At 41.6% G+C, this 21,745-nt stretch overlaps 1 protein-coding gene across 6 annotated transcripts in view; it reads left to right on the top strand.

The window, feature by feature from the left end:
- Nucleotides 1-21,745, top strand: part of nrg1 (neuregulin 1) — a 162,305-nt gene that overhangs the window by 76,777 nt on the left and 63,783 nt on the right. For 3 of the 6 annotated variants that reach the window (XM_071351334.1, XM_071351333.1, XM_071351335.1), the window contains exons 1-3: nucleotides 9,495-9,766; nucleotides 18,603-18,780; nucleotides 20,532-20,653. In XM_071351334.1, the coding sequence (XP_071207435.1) occupies nucleotides 9,661-9,766; nucleotides 18,603-18,780; nucleotides 20,532-20,653 (406 nt within the window). In that variant the 5' untranslated portion in view covers nucleotides 9,495-9,660. Of the gene's footprint in view, nucleotides 1-9,494; nucleotides 9,767-18,602; nucleotides 18,781-20,531; nucleotides 20,654-21,745 lie in introns of those variants that run through there. The other 3 variants (XM_071351328.1, XM_071351327.1, XM_071351329.1) reach the window with 1 other exon arrangement.

Consider the following 21,745-nt stretch of genomic DNA (forward strand, 5'->3'; position numbering starts at 1 on the left):
GCACAGATTACAGTACTGCTGTCTAGGCTATAACCGATTACAGTACTGCCGTCTAGCCTTGCAAAGATTACAGTACTGCTGTCTAGGCTATAACCGATTACAGTACTGCCGTCTAGCCTAGCACAGATTACAGTACTGCTGTCTAGGCTATAACCGATTACAGTACTGCCGTCTAGCCTTGCAAAGATTACAGTACTGCTGTCTAGGCTAGCACCGATTACAGTACTGCCGTCTAGCCTAGCACAGATTACAGTACTGCTGTTTAGGCTATAACCGATTACAGTACTGCCGTCTAGCCTTGCAAAGATTACAGTACTGCTGTCTAGGCTAGCACCGATTACAGTACTGCCGTCTAGCCTAGCACAGATTACAGTACTGCTGTCTAGGCTAGCACCGATTACAGTACTGCCGTCTAGCCTAGCACAGATTACAGTACTGCTGTCTAGGCTAGCACCGATTACAGTACTGCCGTCTAGCCTAGCAAAGATTACAGTACTGCTGTCTAGGCTTGCAAAGATTACAGTACTGCTGTCTAGGCTAGCACCGATTACAGTACTGCCGTCTAGCCTTGCAAAGATTACAGTACTGCTGTCTAGGCTAGCACCGATTACAGTACTGCCGTCTAGCCTAGCACAGATTACAGTACTGCTGTCTAGGCTAGCACAGATTACAGTACTCCTGTCTAGGCTAGCACATATAACAGTACTACTGTCTAGGCTAGCACAGATTACAGTACTGCCATCTAGCCTACTCTTTTAGGAAAAAAGGTGCTATCTAGAAACTGAAACTTATGGCTGTCCCCATAAGAGAACTCTTTGATGAACCCTTTTTTTGTTCCAAGTAGAACCCTTTTGACAGAGGGTTCTACATGGAACCCAAAATAGTTCTGCCTGGAACCAAAAAGGTTTCTCCTATGGGGACAGCCGAAGAACCCTTTTGGAACCCTTTTCTAAGAGTGTAGCACAGATTACAGTACTGCTGTCTAGGCTAGCACAGATTACAGTACTGCTGTCTAGGCTAGCACAGATTACAGTACTGCTGTCTAGGCTAGCACAGATTACAGTACTGCTGTCTAGGCTAGCACAGATTACAGTACTGCTGTCTAGGCTAGCACAGATTACAGTACTGCTGTCTAGGCTAGCACAGATTACAGTACTGAAGGTGATGAAGGGTATGAACTAGCGGTGCGTTTACGTTTTTTAGGGACAAGATCACATACTGTACAGTAGGTGAAGAGCTGCATTTGAATAATCAAGGTATGAGGGCATTCTGTTCCCACAGAGACGATCCTTCTCTTTTAAAGACTCTCACAACCACTCAGAGAAATGATATGCAGAATATATTCCACACACCATATCTTTATTTAGCCAGGATATATCTTTATTTAGCCAGGATAGTCCACTCAGCGATATTGTCACGGTTTTCCAGTGTTTTCCACAGAACTGTGCTCTAGAACTATACTGAGACAATAGCTTTCCCCTGGTATAAAACGGCTGAGAAACACTTATAGTGAACATGGTTTGGATCCTTGCAGAGAGCTTCCAAAACATGCTGGCTAGTTTCAGTATATGGCTTGAGAATTAAACAGCCTGAGAATTTAAATGTGTTTGATATGCTGCAACGATGAAGTAACATTCCTAACATTAGCTGAGAAGACGTAATAAAATACTAATAAACAAGATGATTCACTTCAATAGCTATGGAGGTTGCTGACTCTGGCATGACTGTTGTTTCCCTGTTTACTTCCTTTATCTGTGAAATATGGGAACCCTTGACACAGACGCTCTCTAACTAAGCAAAAACAAACTGACGTCAAGAAATTGACGTCAATTTAGCAAAAATGAAATTGGTCATAACTTAGATGTAATTGTGCTATGAATGAGATATGAATCGTATAGTACAGTGAGTAGGCTCTATGCTGTATGTAAGAGATTTTAGAGAGAAAGAGAATGTGTATAATGCAGTATTGAAACAAGTGTGTCTACTGAGCTGCAAGTGGACCCCAGAAAACCTATATTTGACTGTCTTTGGGTTATCTGTGCAATCGTGAGGCATATTTACGGCCGGGACGCCTAGGGACATGCACGTATGTACATATATGCATTTTGACTGTGCATTAAAAATGCTAGGCTGGATATATGCAGCGAGGGCTTTTATGTGGTGGAATATTTTGTTGTTCGAGATATACCGTGTTTACTAAATAAACCCTAACAAACTTCCCTCTGGTACAGGCATCGGGAAAACACTTCATGACAAGAAGTACACACATCATCGCGAGACATCTGGATCATCCCGGCAAAAAAGAGTAGGAGTCTTTGATGATTCAGCTGTGCGCTCTTTTTCATTTAACTAAACGTTATAACACACTGAAGCATTAGTGCTGTGTTTAATGTTAGCCTCGTCACACTCATAATATTTACAATGAGATACTTTAATAGTAGTCTTTGTGCTGTTCTTTTTGGCCGGCAGAGCCTTTTATGGCGGTAAAAAACTTAGACTACAACACCTGTGAAGTCAGTCTATTGATTTTCAACTCCCACGCGTTGTTCGAAAGAGCACTGACGAATTACCGAATCCAAGTCCAAGTTACACTGAAAACGTTGGTCTTTCTATGGTCGCAACCAAGTTGCAACCTAAAGTGCATCCTCCAAATGTGTTTATCTAATGTATGTCCACTCCACATGGGTTTCTGATTCAACCGTGATAATGCAATCCATTACAATGATCATCCCTCATTATCGTCACTATAAAGAGCATAGACCGTATACAGTCTCATATCAACAAAGCCCAAGCAACCCCAGTCAGGCTATTTATTTATGTCATTATTAACCTCTTCTGAACTCTGAATGTCCACACACCAAAGATGCGTGTGCAGTGTGTGGACATTCAAATGAGACACGTGAACTGAACACGTGGAGATATGTGGAGATATGTGGTGTGGTGGCATAAGACTGTGTATGACTTCCCAGAGGAGCGACGCCGACCGCATCCATAAGAAACCAGGCTAGAAATCAAGAGAAATACTTTGATGGAAACCTGTCTGCTCATGTTCAAACAAGCTACAAGAAGTGAATAGAGAGAAGCCACTCCTAGCAACTAAGAAAAAAGGAGCAGACAAAAATGCAGTATGATTAACCCTTTCAGGTAAGAATAGCTAATCAAGAGATTTACTGTGGTTATGGCAACAGAGCTTTTCATTATACAGCGTACTGTAGGTTGAATTTAGAAGACTTTTCAAGAATAAGTTCAGAATTGCCATACCTGTCTAGGAACATGTTTGCATTAATTCACTGTCCTGAAGTAAGACACAACACATGCTGTGCTCAATGAATGAATCAATCAATCAAATCTGAGGCACACTTATTTGTAGCATTTGTTTTGATTGGCTTTCTGCGTGTAGGCGTCATGTTTACTCTGACGACACACACGGAAAGGCAACATTTCTGAGAAAAGGCACTTTGGAAATTTGAGGTCCACTTAAGTGCCTTGACCTCAGCACTATAAACTGTTTGGACAAAACAGCCGTCGTAGGTGAGGAAGACCCACCATGTACGCAGCTCGTTCAATCAACGTGTTTTGGAGATGACAGAAAAGAACAGCTCACTCAGTCCTTCACGACTCAATGCCTGGACTCCCTCCAGAATTTGATGCCACATAAAAAGAATGATGATTTAACCATTTAGGACAAAAAAGGCTTCTCAACCGTTTTTACCCCCAAGCCATAAGACTCCTGAACAGATAATCAAATGGCTACCCAGACTATTTGCATTGTGTGCCCCCCCCCCAACCCCTCTTTTACGCTGCTGCTGCTCCCTGTTTATCATATATGCATAGTCACTTTATCTCTACATTCATGTACATACTACCTCAATTGGCCCGACCAACCAGTTCTCCCGCACATTGGCTAACCGGGCTATATGCATTGTGTCCCGCCACCCACCACCCGCCAACCCCTCTTTTACGCTACTGCTACTCTCTGTTCATCATATATGCATAGTCACTTTAACCATATCTACATGTACATACTACCTCAATCAGCCTGACTAACCGGTGCCTGTATATACCCTCGCTACTTTTATAGCCTCGCTACTGTATATAGCCTCGCTACTGTTATTTTTCACCGTCTTTTTACTGTTGTTTTTATTTCTTTACCTACTTATTGTTCACTTAATACCTTTTTTTGCACTATTGGTTAGAGCCTGTAGGTAAGAATTTCACTGTAAGGTCTACACCTGTTGTATTTGGGGCACGTAACAAATAAACTTTGATTTGATTTGATGCATAGATAATAAGCTCACTATGAGTTCATAAGCGACTGTTTATTCAAAGGCAATTATTAACATATGTTAACTACACCACACTGTATTTTGTCTGCTCAGTTTGCCAGATTTTGAACAACCTTTTCCCCCTGCTTTAAAAGTCATAAATGTCAACTAGCATTTACATTAGAGTGTTGCAACCGAGGACACAATTTTTACGTTCTACACGCTTCAGCAGTCACAATAACAGTTGACCGGGGCAGCTCTAGCAGGGCAGAAATCTCACCAACTGACTTGTTGGAAAGGTGGCATCCTATGACGGTGGCACTGAGCTCTTCAGTAAGGCTATTCTACTGCCAATGTTTGTCTATGGAGATTACATGGCTGTGTGATCGATTTTATACAACTGCCAGCAACGGGTGTGGCTGAAATAGCCGAATCCACTAATTTGAAGGGGTGTCCACCAGTGGAGGCTGCTGAGGGGAGGACGGCTCATAATAATGGCTGGAGTGGAGTAAATGGAACCATGTGTTTGATGCCATTCCATTCACTCCGTTCCAGCCATTATTATGAGCCGTCCTCCCCTCAGCAGCCTCCACTGGTGTCCACGTACTCTTGTATATATAGTGTACGTCAACTAGCATTTACGTTATTTCATACACGTATACAATTGAATGTCAGCTACAAACAGCTGTCTAATTGTTCAAATGTAGGACAACATCACCACAATATGCCTGACAAATACTTGCTTTTTTCAGATGTCATTTTTTTATGGACATGGTAAAATTCATTAGATGTCAATGTTACAGCTATAGTAAAACCGTGCTAACAATGACAGGGAGTAAGACCACAGGCTTATTAAAACATTTTTAGAACTGCTGATAAAATTAATGGTTTCATTTATCTTCCAAGTCGATGATCTCAACAGTACACTATTACTAATAATACTGATACTTGATTTACCCATACCCAGTGTTTTCCATCTCAAACGTCACGTTCAACGCAATCTCTCCTGGATTTGTGTTTTTGTTATCAATTGAATTACAGCAGGTTGTGTCACATAGAATTTCCCCCACTCTCTGTTCACCTCTCCCTTACACCTCTCCCCTTCACCACCTCACTCCCTCTCTCTCTCTCGCTTCCTCTCTGAGGTGCTTGCAGTTCGTTCTCTCACGGCTCATTGTTGACACATGCAGTGGGGCCCTTGTCGCTGTCCACAAGGCCTCCACTGTGGTCCACTAGTCCCATACAACCAAGTGACTCCTTAGACTCCGGGTAATGTTCAGTAGAGCACACTGTAGCAAAACAATTTGCAACAAAAAAAATTAAATCTGTGTTCTTATTGGACATGTTCAGGTAGCTCATCCTCCCTTCAGTTTTCTCACTGCTGAACACGACCCAGGTACCCCTTCCCCTTCCTGCCTCTGACTCACTGCTGAACACGACCCAGGTACCCCTTCCTGCCTCTGACTCACTGCCTCTGACTCACTGAAGAGGAACGTTTAGATTGAAAAGGGAATCATCCCCTTCAACTTCTCCTGCATAATCTCCCATATTGACACGACCAAGCCATACCTGGGAGTGCTACATTTATTATTGAAACAGACCCATTCATCCAACACCCACACTGAGCCAAACTGAGCAGCGATCAAAGAAGACCTGTGCAGCATATTCAGCAACATGCTCCTGCTTGTCGGCACCAAAAGCATGTAAGGGGAGGCTATAGAATGACCAGTTGCCCGTGATTGTGTTCCATCCAAATAGGATGTAACTGAGATTCTAGATGCTTAAAGTGGTAATTCAGTGTTACAGTTGTTTGGATTTCAGTGCTAGCTTGTTTGGATATTCCTGACCAGTTATGACAGAAGGTTAGTCTGGAGACTTTATGTCAGGTCAAGTAGAAGTAAGGAATTACTGTTCCCAAACGTTATTTTTGTATAAAGGACATTTTCTAAAGTACGAGTCATAAATCTTTATACTATTGTTCCAACAGGCCTTGTCTTGCTGTACTTGCAATGCTTCCTGCCAAAATACAGTAGGATTATGACTCAACAACTTGCACAACACAGTTCATTTTAACATTTTGGAATGTACTTAAATAATCCCATTCCCGAATGACACTCTGCTACAGTGGAAGTATTCACACCCCTTGACTTTGTCCATTTTTTGTTGTGTTACAGCCTACACACAATACCCCATAATGTCAAAGTGGAATTAATTTGTTACCAATTAATAAAAAATAAAAAGCTGAAATATCTTGTGTCAATAAGTATTCAACACCTTTGTTATAGCAATCTTAAATAAGTTCAGGATTAAAAAAAGTCACATAATAAGTTAATTATACTTTGGATGGTTTATCAATACACCCAGTCACTACAAAGATACAGGTGTCCTTCCTAACTCAGTTTCTGGAGAGGAAGGAAACCGCTCAGGGATTTCACAATGAGGCCAATGCTGACTAAAACAATTACAGAGTTTAATAGCTGTGACAGGAGAAAACTGAGGATGGATCAACAACATTGTAGTTACTCCAGAATAATAACCTAAATGACAGAGTGAAAAATATTCCAAAACATGCATCCTGTTTGCAATAAGGCACTAAAGTAAAATGAAAATGAACAATGAACTTTGTGTCATGAATGCAAAGCGTTATATTTTGGGCAAATCCAACACAACACATCACTGAGTACCACTCTACATATTTTGAAGCATGGTGGTGGCTGCATCATGTTATGGGTATGCTTGTCATCGGCAAGGACTAAAGCGATTTTTAAGATAAAAAGAAACAGAATAAAGCTAAGGACAGGCAAAATCCTAGAGGAAAACCGGATTCTGTCTGCTTTCCAACAGATACTGGGAGACAAATTCACCTTTCAGCAGGACAATAACCCAACCCAAAACACAATTCCAAATATACATTGGAGTTGCTTACCAAGACGACATTGAATGTTTCTGAGTGGCCTAATTACAGTTTTGACTTAAATCGGCTTGAAAATCTATGGCAAGACTTGAAAATGGCTGTCTAGCAATGATCAGCAACCAACTTGACAGAGCTTGAATAATTTCTAAAATAATAATGTGCAAATATTGTACAATCCAGGTGTGCAAAGCTCTTAGAGACTTACCCAGAAAGACTCACTGCTGTAATCGCTGCCAAAGGTGACTCTAACATGTATTGACTCAGGGATGTTAATACTTATGTAAATAAGATATTTCTGTATTTAATTTTCAATAAATGTGCAAACATTTCTAAAAACATGTTTTTACTTTGTCATTATGGGGTATTGTGTGTAGATGGGTGAGACATAAAAACATTTTGAATTCAAACTGTAAGATAACAAAATGTGGAATAAGTCAAGGGGTATGAATACTTTCTGAAGGCACTGTATATGGCCAATATTCACCCAGTTCCATCTCAAGATAGCAATTCGTATTGAATATGGACTGACACAAGCTATGGCAGTGTATTAAGGATAGTACTACAATCATAATGTAAGTGTTATCTGTAGGGTTTTTCTCTGTACACACATGTGGTTGAGTATGCTCCAGCAACCCCTAAGGAAACCCTCTGTCACACAAGCAGGAGGACGGTACTGACTAAAACTGGTGGAACATTTCTGAATTGGTAGTATGTGGTATCAAAGCCACCATCATCCTATGACCCTATAGGAAAGCTACCGTCATCCTATGACCCTATAGGAAAGCCACCGTCATCCTATGACTCTATAGGAAAGCCACCATCATCCTATGATCCAATAGGAAAGTCACCGTCATCCTATGACCCTATAGGAAAGCCACCGTCATCCTATGACCCTATAGGAAAGTCACCGTCATCCTATGACCCTATAGGAAAGTCACCGTCATACTATGACCCTATAGGAAAGCCACCGTCATCCTATGACCCTATAGGAAAGTCACCGTCATCCTATGACCCTATAGGAAAGTCACCGTCATACTATGACCCTATAGGAAAGCCACCGTCATCCTATGACCCTATAGGAAAGTCACCGTCATCCTATGACCCTATAAGAAATGTGACGCAAATGAGGGAAAATACATAATGATTTTTACATGGAGCACATGTGCTCCTAAGTTGAAAAAAGTAGGAGAACATAAACAAACTTAGGAGCACAATGACAAACATTTGGAGGATTAATTATAAGAATTGCCAGCAATGACAAAATATAGGGTTAAAAAGCACAAGAAAACAGATTTTAGAAATGTAGATGTACATTGGGCCTATATGAATCCTAGTTACTTTTGAAACTCATATCCAGAAGAATCTCTCCCTTTCCTTTCCTTCTGTTCCACTAAATGTTATCATCGAGGTGATTTTTTTCTAGGGGCACTGGTGCTTCCAAATTAAAATTCCAGGTAGCACAGCAAAATATTTAGGAGCATATGCGACCTAGGTGGTAGCACTGTAGACCACCCAAAACCCACATAATGATATCCAACTATATATATTCCTTAACCTGTGGTTTAAGATCAGGAAACTGAAGTTATGGCAACCGACATGATATTGTCTAACTGTCTGGCCTTTCTACTTACTGATGCTGGGATAAACACTTTTAACAATATATAGAACTACAGTACGCTGGTATAATGAGTAGCCTAACTTTATCTGGGACCTAATGATTTGGTAGCTTCAGCTCAGTGGTTTTAAGTTGTGTAGAGTAGACAATCAGAGTTCAATGTCTGGTCTGTCAACTTGAAGTGGTTACTTCACGTCTATCAGCTGCTAGGGCTGTAGTGGGTCAAAGGGAGGTGAAATGTAGGGCATAATCACTATCTATCATGTGATTTGAAGGTTTAGTGTCTAGTGTGGTCTGTATAATGTACACTGTGTCAGGTGTGAGAAGCCATAATGCGACAGTGTCAGTGGTTGTCATATATCCAATGAAATGGAAAATTGTAGTTTGCTCTTAGGTTAGGCTATTGGTCAAATAATTGAACAATATTACAGAATCATCCATGTTGAATATTATAGCCTTCTGCTAACATGTACAGATGACCAACATGTTTTAATTGTCAGAGGTGGACCTACTTACAAAGCAAATGTTTGAAAAGAAAACAACATGACAAGTTATGCTTTACATCTGGAACATGGCAGGTGTACTTCAGACTATGTAACCATTTGTAGGAGTGGAATATAGATGAATTCCTTCCCGAAATTATTTTTACTAGCGCATTCTAAATCATAAGGCGTTACTTAGCGTGTAGGCTGTATACGCTCCTCCCATCCAAGTTACCAAGATGCAGATGTAAACTTTCTTGCATACGAACTATTCCAGAGTTGACTGGAGTAACACTCACCGGAGAACTGCAGGCAGACGACACTTTGGAAAATACTTCGGCGTTAGTTTTATTCAAGGAATTGATTTACTACACAGAATAAGACATGTCTGACCAGAAACAAGGGAAAGAAAGGGAGAGAGGTGGAAATAAAAAGGGTACAGGTAATAAAAAAGATAAAAAGGAGAAACCAATGGACAACTCTCCACCAGGTAAGTTGTCATTACTTTGATTTCTTAATACGAAATAATTTATTAGCAAAAGTAGACCAACGGGAAGTTATGGCTATTATGTAACGTTATCTATTCCAAGCCGGTATTTCTGAAGTCGCAAGTCGAGGTGAGCGGTACAGGTGTTTGAGTGAGTGACGGTAACTCAAGGCCACGAGCCTACTTTCAGTTCATGACTCACATTTGAACTATTCTATTACGTCTAATTGAAACAAATTTGTACATTATTCGAATATATAAATGATTTGCCTTTACTAAATGTACCTAGAGTAAGTTTGGTTGGATACAATTGTTGTTCCTTTCATAACCAGTTTAAGCCGAAAACATTGTCTTCTTGGCGCACGTGAGACGCAATTTAGTGAAACTTTAGCAAAACTTCTCAGTTAATTATTTAATTGCATTGATTTTAATCAAGTTAAAGATTTTTTGGGGGCATTGCAATGTACGTATTGAAAACTTGAATAGGAAAGTAGGCGCCCAGTAAGACTCGTTTTTATCACAGACCTGTGATTTGACAGGTGCAACCCATTTTAAATTCCTGATATACCTGATAAACTGTAGTTCCAAGTCAAAATGCATATCATTGATGCAAAGAAGTGGCTTCTATCCATGGCTTTCTTTAACTGTCAGCCGTGGGAGTTCAATTTCTCATAATTGCAATATCTAGATCAGATCATTGTTTAATACGGGGAACTTTCATGGCTAACAAAAACGAGTGGAAATATCTTGGCTTTGACACAATCTTACGCAGCGTTGATCCATATTGTTATGTTTCCTGCTTGTGGCAGTGTCCATTTGTTGGCTGATGTGGAGTAATTTGGGGGTCTTGGGGGAACTTCCTATTTGACAGGTGTTGGGTTCAGTTATAGCCAAACCTATGCTGCTTCTATTGATAGTTTTATTTGTACAGATTCATAGATCTTTTGTCAACATGATGCTAAATTGAGTGCATTGGATTTGACACGCCAGACTAAAATCTGTGTCCATATTGATAGATGGCCTAACTGTGTTTTTTTGCGAGTGAATATGAGAGTGAATATTGCACATTGTCAAAGCAGATTCCACTGTGATATACAGTACCAGTCAAATGTTTGGACACACCAACTCATTCAAGGGTTTTTCTTTATTTGTACTATTTTCTACATTGTAGAATAATAGTGAAGACATCAAAACTATGAAATAACACACATGGAATCATGTATTAACCAAAAAAGTGTTAAACAAATCAAAATGTTTTATATTTGAGATTCTTCAAAGTAGTCACCCTTTGCCTTGACAGCTTTGCACAGTCTTGGCATTCTCTCAACCAGCTTCATGAGAAATGTTCTAACTGTATAGTAAAGTATTGTCCTGTGATAAACATGCACAGAAGTCTGAACGTACAGGTATAGAGAGGCATAGTGCAAAGCATTGTTTGCTTGAGGCCTTTGACAATGCATTGTTCAATTTCATTTAAATTCAATACACCTTTTGAATTTTTCCTGGCCAAATACAGCATAGATAGAATTCTGGCCAATGTGTTCATCACTGCAATAAAATACAGGAATGCCTTCAGCAGTCCAATGGCCACCTCATTCCTGTACTGAACAGCGACGCATCATTACTGACAGCGGTTCATCAAACACATCCCTAGCAAAACTCTTCTGTTTGAAAATGGTGTAAATATGCTGCATTGTCTGATTTTTTTATTTTTATAAATTTGCACACAAAAAATACTTTGAAATGATTGACAATGACAGTGGGGTTTGGGACCATCTTACTGTATGGTCTCTCTCCTCTCTACCAGAATTACTTTGAACACCATAACATCTGCCATATCTTTTTATGAGATGATAGAGAATTAGACCAAACGAGGGTGAAAACTCTGACGTAACCAAGCCAGTCACAATAGTCTTGGGTCTGCTGGTCAAGAAGCCTGGCGATGTCTGGACCGCTCAACTCTTGTCTGGAACACAGTATTAGATCATGGAATTCCTCCCTTGCTGGGGTACCATGGCTTGGAATGTTGACTGATCCGTGTAAATTTGCGGTTTGAAAAACGCGGAGGAGTTCCCCCAAAGGGAGCTCCTCCATGACATGGGGAAACAGCTGAAAAGGCTGGCCCGGTCTTAGCGGTGTCCCAACCCTGAGCAAACAAAGAGCTGGGCATAAATAAGTTAAGTTATCCCCCTTGCAGTTGTGCTCCCTCTATGCACTTTTATAGCCACAAGGTTAATTTCCAGACAAAAAATGAATGGAAAATGGCTGTTTAATGAACTCTGTTCATGTTGTTTGGCTTGGTGCTGGTTTTTGATATTTTAGTGCTGTAATGTGTCATTGACAACAATATGAACGTAGATGTTCTCGTGACATTTATTTTACAGGACAGATGATCGCATCTTTCTCCTACAAAAAAATCTTTAATTCTAGCTAGGTTTCCATGAAATTGGCAACAGACTTTCATACGAATATTCAAAAATCTGCATAACATCAATATTCCTCACCAGAGATGTTTCCATCAAATTGATAACTGTGCATGATGACATAGTGCACATCAAAATACATTTTGCATTAAATTCCAATCTACCGAAATATAAAAAATATATTAAAAAAAATACAATATATATTATATTTATATATTATATATAAAGAAAGAAAGTTTAAATGGGTTTCCATCGCATTTTCAACTCTACTGATGGTTTTCTCACAACAAAATAGTGCGTTATGTTGCCAGTGTTCCCACTCTGGTCTTGGGCACATGTGCTCTAGCCAACAGCTGGCAGATAGTGTGGGTATAGCCTACATGATGACATTATTATGGACAAAACGGCAGCCAAGTATCATGTCACCAGAATAAGAAGTCGATATTTATTAGAAAGAGGCATCATGCTGATCAGGTCGCCTGGCGGTTAAGAGCGTTGGGCCAGCAACCGAAAGGTCGCTGTTTTGAATCCGTGAGCCGCCAAGGTAGGAAAATCTGTCATTCTGCCCTTGAGCAAGGTAGTTAACCCCCAACAACAACTGCTCACCGGGCGCCAATGATGTGGACGTCGATTTAAGGCAGCCCCCCGCACCTCTCTGATTCAGAGGGGGTTGGGTTAAATGCGGAAGACACATTTCATTTGTGAAACTGACTAGGTATCCCCTTTCCCTTTCACCACCCTGTGAAGTTCACAACTTATTTAATCTGTAGCCCAATAAACTGCTTGTTTTCCAGACAACGAGTCGTAGTGGGAGGACCACATAACATTTCTCGCATAATACATTTTACAGACACAAAAAAACTCCCACCTTGTGTATTTCGTTTTTACATTTAAAAAACAACAACATTTGGACAGTTTACTTACAAATGTTCTGTTTAAATCAGGCCTCTCATGCCTTTTTGTATCCAACATGTAAAATATCTTATTTGTCCACTGTCTGCATTGTGACCAGTTTAGCTGGTCAAATCAAAGTTTATTTGTCACGTGCCCCGAATACAACAGGTGTAATCCTTACAGTGAAATGCTTACTTACAGGCTCTAACCAATAGTGCAAAAAGGTATTAGGTGAATAATAGGTAAGTAAAGAAATAAAACAACAGTAAAAAGACAGTGAAAAATAACAGTAGCGAGGCTATATACAGTAGTGAGGCTATAAAAGTTGGGAGGCTACATACAGACACCGGTTAGTCAGGCTGATTGAGGTAGTATGTACAATAATGTATAGTTAAAGTGACTATGCATATATGATGAACAGAGTGTAGCAGCAGTGTAAAAGAGTGGTTGGTTGGGGGGAGGGCACACAATGCAAATAGTCCAGGTAGCCATTTGACTACCTGTTCAGGAGTCTTATGGCTTGGGGGTAAAAACTGTTGAGAAGCCTTTTTGTCCTAGACTTGGCACTCCGGTACCGCTTGCCATGCGGTAGTAGAGAGATCAGTCTATGACTGCGGTGGCTGGGGTCTTTGACAGTTTTTAGGGCCTTCCTCTGACACCGCCTGGTGTAGAGGTCCTGGATGGCAGACAGCTTAGCCCCAGTGATTACTGGGCCGTACGCACTACCCTCTATAGTGCCTTGCGGTTGGAGGCCAAACAATTGCCGTACCAGGCAGTGATGCAACCAATCAGGATGCTCTCGGTGCCTCGCCGTATATGCAAATTGTTTGACAGATTCTTTCAAAATATTATTTATTTATTTTTGGGGTAACAATTAATGATACCATAAGTCAATGATGCTAACTGTCAATGATTTGAGGCTGGTATAATGATAATTGAAATGATTTGACCATGCAGGTCTGTTTACACTTGATTCATATCCAGACAAAATGTGTGCCTGGCTTTACTTTACTGACTTTATTGTCCCCATGGGGAAATTTAGTTGCAGTGTCATTAAATACACTAAAAACAAATTGACAATACAAAGTTAATAAATTACAGACAGTATATACCGATGAAAGAAGACCAGCCTGCTGGCCTCACTGGTTGGATAGGAACTGTTTACAAGGGATATCACACCTTACACAAATGATTGTCTAGTTCTGTTTAGTTCTACTACCTCACAATCAGATCACAATGTGTCACTTTCTTTTAAATTGTCTACACCTGTCTAAACATGTTTGCACAGTGTGGACAAGATCAGGACAAAGGGTGCATGTTAGCACCAGGTATAAATTATACCTTTTTATCTAACTAGGCAAGTCAGTTAAGAACAAATTCTTATTTACAATGACGGCCTACCCCGGCCAAACCCTCCTCTAACCCGGACGACGCTGGGCCAATTGTGCACCGCCCGATTACTGCCGGTTGTGATACACCTCTTGCACTGAGATGCAGTGCCTTAGACCGCTGCGCCACTCGGGAGCTCTTATGGCTCATTTTATTAGTTGTATGACTGTTGCTTGTTAATCGACTCTCCTGAAATGAGTGTAACAGTGTGCTAACAGTTATAGAAATGTAGGCTAAAGTGTTAGCCTACTGACCCCTCTCCCTAGTCCAGTCATGACTCATAGCAGTGCCTCTATTGGTCACAGGAAGCACCATTAAGAGGATTTGGCTGAAACGAGAAGCACTCAAATATGCGACTAAGTGTATGGTATTGTTTTGTCTGAGGTGATATTTTCTTTCAGTAATGTGCTGTATTCCAGGTATTTTTGTCAGCCTCTTCCTCGTCAGTATCTCCTTCGATGCCTGTCTATTTTCACAGGCGTAACATCATGAGAATGTTAAAGTCCACTTTCATAAAAATAAAAAAAATCTGTGAGAACAGAGCTTTTATCTAAGCATTTCAACAATTGGGAATGTTGAGAAAGTTAGTGTCAACACCTTGACACGAAAGGGCTCTTGTTTCTTGTTTTGCACGAAGGCTAGAATTACTTTTTCTCCATTACTCAATGAATTCCGTCTATTTTCTTATCAGATTAAATATTTTCTTTTAAAGGAAAAGTTCCGGTTTGGGTTGGGCTCCTGCTCTCAGAAAATGATCATTAGGCAAGTGAAAGTATAGCTGCTCTGACGAAGGGAGTTTCCCTTTGCAAACAGAAGGGCATGAATGAACACACACATGCCCTTTTGTGCCCCACTGATTTAGGTGGGAAACCCTTGTGTGATTCCCTTTAAGCTTTGCCCGGTTCAGGTGCTGTGAGCTCTGTTGAGGTTGAGCAACAGTTGTGTAATAATGACAGACCTGCCCAAAAATGAATGGGGTTTAAGTTTAACCCAGCCCAGAGAGATTGCAGCGTGTCTGGGTCCAGCGTCTCCAGAGAGCTCTCGTAACGTACCTGTGTCAATTATCTGTTCCTTCAAAGAACACCTGGAGTTTGTAACCATGGAGATAAGATCCAGTCAAGCATTTGGATTGAGCCTTTAGCTCTCTAATATGAATTTACATTGATGCACATATTTTTGTAAAATGTCAACTTCTTGCAAGTTAAGTGTCTTGAACAGTAAACTAGCATCCTCAACTATGCAAGAGGAACTTTATTTTACACGTTGACTTGTTCAAAATGGTTCAAATAGATTGGTTGATAAAACCGGATTGTTTTCACCCGGTAAAATCTGTCCTGTTTTTATATTTGACGAGGTTGACTCACTTCTTACACCATGTTATGATCTTAGTCAGATATAACTGTACTGCGCAGCAGAGCACGAACAAATGGCTCAGCTTCAAAATGTTAGTGTTCAATTTAGTGATACCCAAACCCTGACCTACAGTTGAAGTCGGAAGTTTACATACACCTTAGCCAAATACATTTAAACTCAGTTTTTCACAATTCCTGACATTTAATCCTATTAAAAATCCTCTGTCTTAGGTCAGTTAGGATCACCACTTTATTTTAAGAATGTGAAATGTCAGAATAATAGTAGAGAGAATGATTTAGTTCAGCTTTTATTTATTTTATCACATTCCCAGTGGGTCAGAAGTTTACATACACTCACTTATTATTTGGTAGCATTGCCTTTTAAATTGTTTAACTTGGGTCAAATGTTTTGGGTAGCCTTCCCACAATAAGTTGGGTGAATTTTGGCCCATTCCTCCTGACAGGGCTGGTTTAACTGAGTCAGGTTTGTAGGCCTCCTTGCTCGCACACGCTTTTTCAGTTCTGCCTACAGATTTTCTATAGGATTGAGGTCAGGGCTTTGTGATGGCCACTCCAATACCTTGACTTTGTTGTCCTTAAGCCATGTCTTGAGATGTTGCTTCAATATATCCACATAGTTTTCCTACCTCATGATGCCATATATTTTGTGAAGTGCACCAGTCCCTCCTGCAGCAAAGCACCCCCACAACATGATGCTGCCACCCCTGTGCTTCACAGTTGGGATGGTGTTCTTCGGCTTGCAACATCCCCCTTTTTCCTCCAAACATAACGATGATCATTTAAACTCAGTTTTTCTACACCTGCATTACTAGCTGTTTGGGGTTTTAGGCTGGGTGTCTGTACAGCACTTCGAGATATTAGCTGATGTACGAAGGGCTATATAAAATAAAATTGAAAAAATTGAATTGATCATTATGCCCAAATAGTTCTATTTTTGTTTCATCAGACCAGAGGACATTTCTCCAAAAAGTACAATCTTTGTCCCCATGTGCATTTGCAAACCGTAGTCTGCCTTTTTTTATGGCGGTTTTGGAGCAGTGGCTTCTTCCTTGCTGAGCGGCCTTTCAGGTTATGTCGATATAGGACTCGTTTTACTGTGGATATAGATACTTTTGTACCTGTTTCCTCCAGCATCTTCACAAGGTCCTTTGCTGTTGTTCTGGAATTGATTTGCACTTTTTGCACCAAAGCACATTCATCTCCTTCCTAAGTGGTATGACGGCTGCTGGATCCCATGGTGTTTATACTTGCGTACTATTGTTTGTACAGATGAACGTGGTACCTTCAGGCGTTTGGAAATTGCTCCCAAGGATGAACCAGACTTGTGGAGGTCTACAATATTTTTTCTGAGGTCTTGGCTGATTTCTTTAGATTTTCCCATGATGTCAAGCAAAGAGGCACTGAGTTTGAAGGTAGGCTTTGAAATACATCCACAGGTACACCTCCAATTGACTCAAATGATGTCAATTAGCCTATCAGAAGCTTCTAAAGCCATGACATCATTTTCTGGAATTTTCCAAGCTGTGTAAAGGCACAGTCAACATAGTGTATGTAAACTTCTGACCCACTGGAATTGTGATACAGTGTTAAGTTAAATAATCTGTCTGTAAACAAACAATTGTTGGAAAAATTACTTGTGTCACGCACGAAGAGGATGTTCTAACCGACTTGCCAAACTATAGTTTGTTAACAAGAAATTTGTGGAGTGGTTGAAAAAGGAGTTTTAATGACTCCAACTTAAGTGTATGTAAACTTTCGACTTCAACTGTAGTTATTGCTGAAACAACAGGCCCTACCCCGATGTATAATGATAGGCTAGGGTCATGTAGCAGAGCTCTAGCACACGGTGCAAGTTCATTCTCAACAATGCTGCATAAAATAATAATAATAATAGAAAGGAATTATGAATTCCTAGATGAGTAGAAGTTTTGAGTCAGTCGAGGCACTAACTGCCAGTCATTGGGTGGCGAGTCATCTTTCCTTGCATTAGCCTAATTCCTTAGTAATTACTTTCTTCGACAGCTGCACTGACGAACCATTACTCAGATACAAGTTCTGGTGTCCCATTTCACATAGTTTTCTTTGAATAAGCATTGTTGGGATTTTTCTGCTGCTGCTTCATTAATGAATGAATACTGTTGGTGAATGGCGGTAAACAGAACAGTGGGTTGGCAGGTTATTCCAGATGAATACCCTTCCTCATGATGGAGTGGTGGTCTTCTGCTCCTGTTGTTGAATACCTTGGGATTGTGACAATCCACTAATTCCTTCCTTCCTTGACAGGCCCAAACATTGATTTCCAAATATCCTACTAACAAGTGATGTCTCGTACTGCACATGGACTAGGCCTAATTTTCAGTAATCACCATTTGTACAGTAATCACATTTTTGTTTGAGGATTAAAGTGGTTGTACAGAATGTTTGCCTCTGGGGGTGCTCTTGAGCTTAAATGGGTCCTTATAGGCCCCCCCATCTACCCAGGGAGGTTACTACACCCCTCCAATGACAATAACAAGTGAAATCCAGTGGTAGGCTGCCCATCAATGTGTATATTTTTGCTATTTTGAAATTCTTTCTTACATTTTTCCACTGCTACTACGGTGTCGTTAGTGAAGTGAACCTGTTTTTTGTAATGTTTTTTTTTATTTTTTAAGGAGAACGGTGCAACCCATTCTGCCTCACTCAGACAGGAAGTAAACCTGTTTCGACCTGCTGTACTAACTGCTGTTGTATGATTGTTGACCTGGTTCTGTGTTGCAGCTGAGCCCAAGCTGAAGGAGATGAAGAGTGTGGAGGTCGTGGAGGGGATGAAGACATTCTTGAAGTGCGAGCTCGGAGCGGGGAACCCATCCCCCAAATTCAAGTGGTACAAGGAGGGGGTCGATTTCGCCACCATCAAGAACCAGCTCAAAGGCACCAAGTTAAAAAGAAAGAAAGAGTAAGTACCTCTTCGTCAATTCGTTATAAGTTTTGAGTTCTTAATAAGTTTATAATACTTATACCCTGTCCTTCAAAATTGTAAATGTATCTGATTAGAAGCTGTTTATTTGTGACATATGCAGAATCTGGCTAACAGTTGCAGCGAGGAATGATTCGTGACTTGGTAGCTTTTGGTTCTCGCTGAGGTGGCGTGAGTGTTATTTACACCCACCCCCACAGCCACCTCTAGTCTCCTCTGTCTAGCCTCTGGTGGTATCTGACGGGCGCTCGACACCTGCCCCGTCACCTCTCTGCCATATCAAATTGTATTAGTCACACGCGCCGAATACAATACACCTTACAGTGAAATTCTTACTTACGAGCCCCTAACCGACAATGCAGTTAAAAAAAATTCGGATAAGAATAATAAATAAAAGTAACAAGTAATTAAAGAGCAGCAGTAAAATGACAATAGCAAGACTATATACAGAGGGGGTACCGATACAGAGTCAATGTGCGGGGGCACCGGTTAGTTGAGGTAATATCTACATGTAGGTAGAGTTATTAAAGTGATAGATGCATAGATGATAACAGAGATTAGCAGTGGTGTAAATGAAGGGGGGGGGGCAATGCAAATAGTCTGGGTAACTATTTGATTAGGTGTTCAGGAGTCTTATGGCTTGGGGGTAGAAGCTATTTAGAAGTCTCTTGGACCTAGACTTGGCGTTCCGGTGCCGCTTTCCGTGCGGTGGCAGAGAGAACAGTCTATGACTAGGGTGGCTGGAGTCTTTGACAATTTTTAAGGCCTTCCTCTGACACCGCCTGGTATAGAGGTCCTGAATGGCGGGAAGCTTGACCCCAGTAATGTACTGGGCCGTACGCACTACCATCTGTAGTGCCTTGCGGGTGGAGGCCAAGCAGTTGCCATACCAGGCAGTGATGCAACCAATCAGGATGCTCTTGATGGTGCAGCTGTATAACCTTTTGAGGATCTGAGGACCCATGCCAAATCTTTTCAGTCTCCTGAGGAGGAATATGTTTTGTCGTGCCATATTCACGACTGTCTTGGTGTGCTTGGACCTTGTTAGTTTGTTAGTGATGTGTACACCAAGGAACTTGAAGCTCTCCCTCCACTGCAGCCCCGTTGATGAGAATGGGGGCGTGCTCGGTCCTCTTTTTCCTGTAGTCCACAAGCATCTCCTCTGTCTTGATCATGTTGAGGGAGAGGTTGTTGTCCTGGCACCACACGGCCAGGTCTCAGCCTATAGTGGGGAGGTCAGTCTCGTCGTTGTCTGTGATCAGGCCTACCACTGTTGTGTCATATGCTTGTTTAGAAGATGAGAGGCTCATATAATTCCATCACAAAAGGGCCCATATTCATAAAGCCTCTCAGAGTAGGAGTGCTCATCTAGGAGCAGGTCCCATCTGTCCTCATAATCATATTCATTATGATCTAAAATGCTAAACTGATCCTAGATCATCACTTCTACTCTGAGAGGCTTTTAAGAATACAGACCCTGGTCAAGTCCATTGAATCCTAAATAGTGTCATTTTTCATTTGGAATTAACAAGACCCAGCGTTAATACTAAATGGAGAATAACTCCATAGTTCCCAAGTATCAACACATTAAACCCAGGAATGGTTTCAAATCATCTGTTTTTAAGTGTCGTGCTCAGGCCTCTATTTACTGAAATATACAGTAGATGGAGTACTCTGGTCATGCTCATTGAAACAACATGTTTCATCCCAAATGTGTCTGTCTCCTACAGAGGGAAAGTCTCCGAGCTCCACTTCAAGAAAACCACTGATGCACACGCTGGCTCCTACACATGCGAAGCCATCAACAACCTGGGAAAAACCAGCACCGTTGGTAACGTGACGCTCCTCCGCGGTAAGACCATTCATAAACAATGTTTAACCTTAAGTTGACATGATTGCTTCATGACGGCTAATTGCAGAGGTAGTATGCGAAAATGTGCGTGTTGTGTTCATGGGGGATTTGTGACTGAATTAGTAGCATTGAGGTGTCCCTCAGGGCCAGACTGGAGATGATGTGGAGGTTAGGGTCCTCTAGGTGGGGGAGCTAGGGGTCCTTTAGGTGGGGGGGGGGCTAGGGGTACTCTAGGTGGGGGGCTAGGGGTCCTCTAGGTGGGGGGGCTAGGGGTCCTCTAGGTGGGGGGGCTAGGGGTCCTCTAGGTGGGGGGGCTAGGGGTCCTCTAGGTGGGGGGGCTAGGGGTCCTCTAGGTGGGGGGGCTAGGGGCCCTCTGGTGGGGGGGGGGGCTAGGGGTCCTCTAGGTGGGGGGCTAGGGGTCCTCTAGGTGGGGCGGGGCTAGGGGTCCTTTAGGTGGGGGGGGGGGCTAGGGGTCCTTTAGGTGGGGCGGGCTAGGGGTCCTTTAGGTGGGGGGGGGCTAGGGGTCCTTTAGGTGGGGGGGGGGGGGCTAGGGGTCCTTTAGGTGGGGTGGGCTAGGGGCCCTCTCATCATAGAGCCACACATCAGAGGGTTCTGACCTGACACTGGGTTTCTCTGAGGGAGAGCGAGCTCTTCACCTTGTGGTCGTCCATGCTCCTCACTGGCATTTTAGTCAATAGGGGGCAGCTGGCATTTCTAACCTGCCGTTTCAGCTTAGTGGTACAACAGACCATTTTCCATGATACAACCCTTACCAATCCAAGCTAAAAGGGCCTTTATTGTAAGCTGTTCACAATTTTCAACACCACAGGTAAGTCTGAACATTTTAAGAGTTTGATTTTAAAACACGTTTTACAAGTTGTGGTATACATATTGCAGCATGTTATAAATGTTGAAGTCGTCACAAGATGTGGAAATACAGGTATAAACGGTGACGGTGTAACTTGCCCAAAGTGCGTACAGTCTGTTCTGCGCTAGAGCAACTACTCCTTATGTGCTCCGCCTTTTTCTCGCCTGCCGGTTTGCCAGTCTTGCCAAAAAACACGGACATTAATCAACTTCTGACTGATAGAG

Source organism: Salvelinus alpinus, chromosome 18 (assembly GCF_045679555.1).
Source record: "Salvelinus alpinus chromosome 18, SLU_Salpinus.1, whole genome shotgun sequence".
NCBI classification, from domain to species: domain Eukaryota; kingdom Metazoa; phylum Chordata; class Actinopteri; order Salmoniformes; family Salmonidae; genus Salvelinus; species Salvelinus alpinus.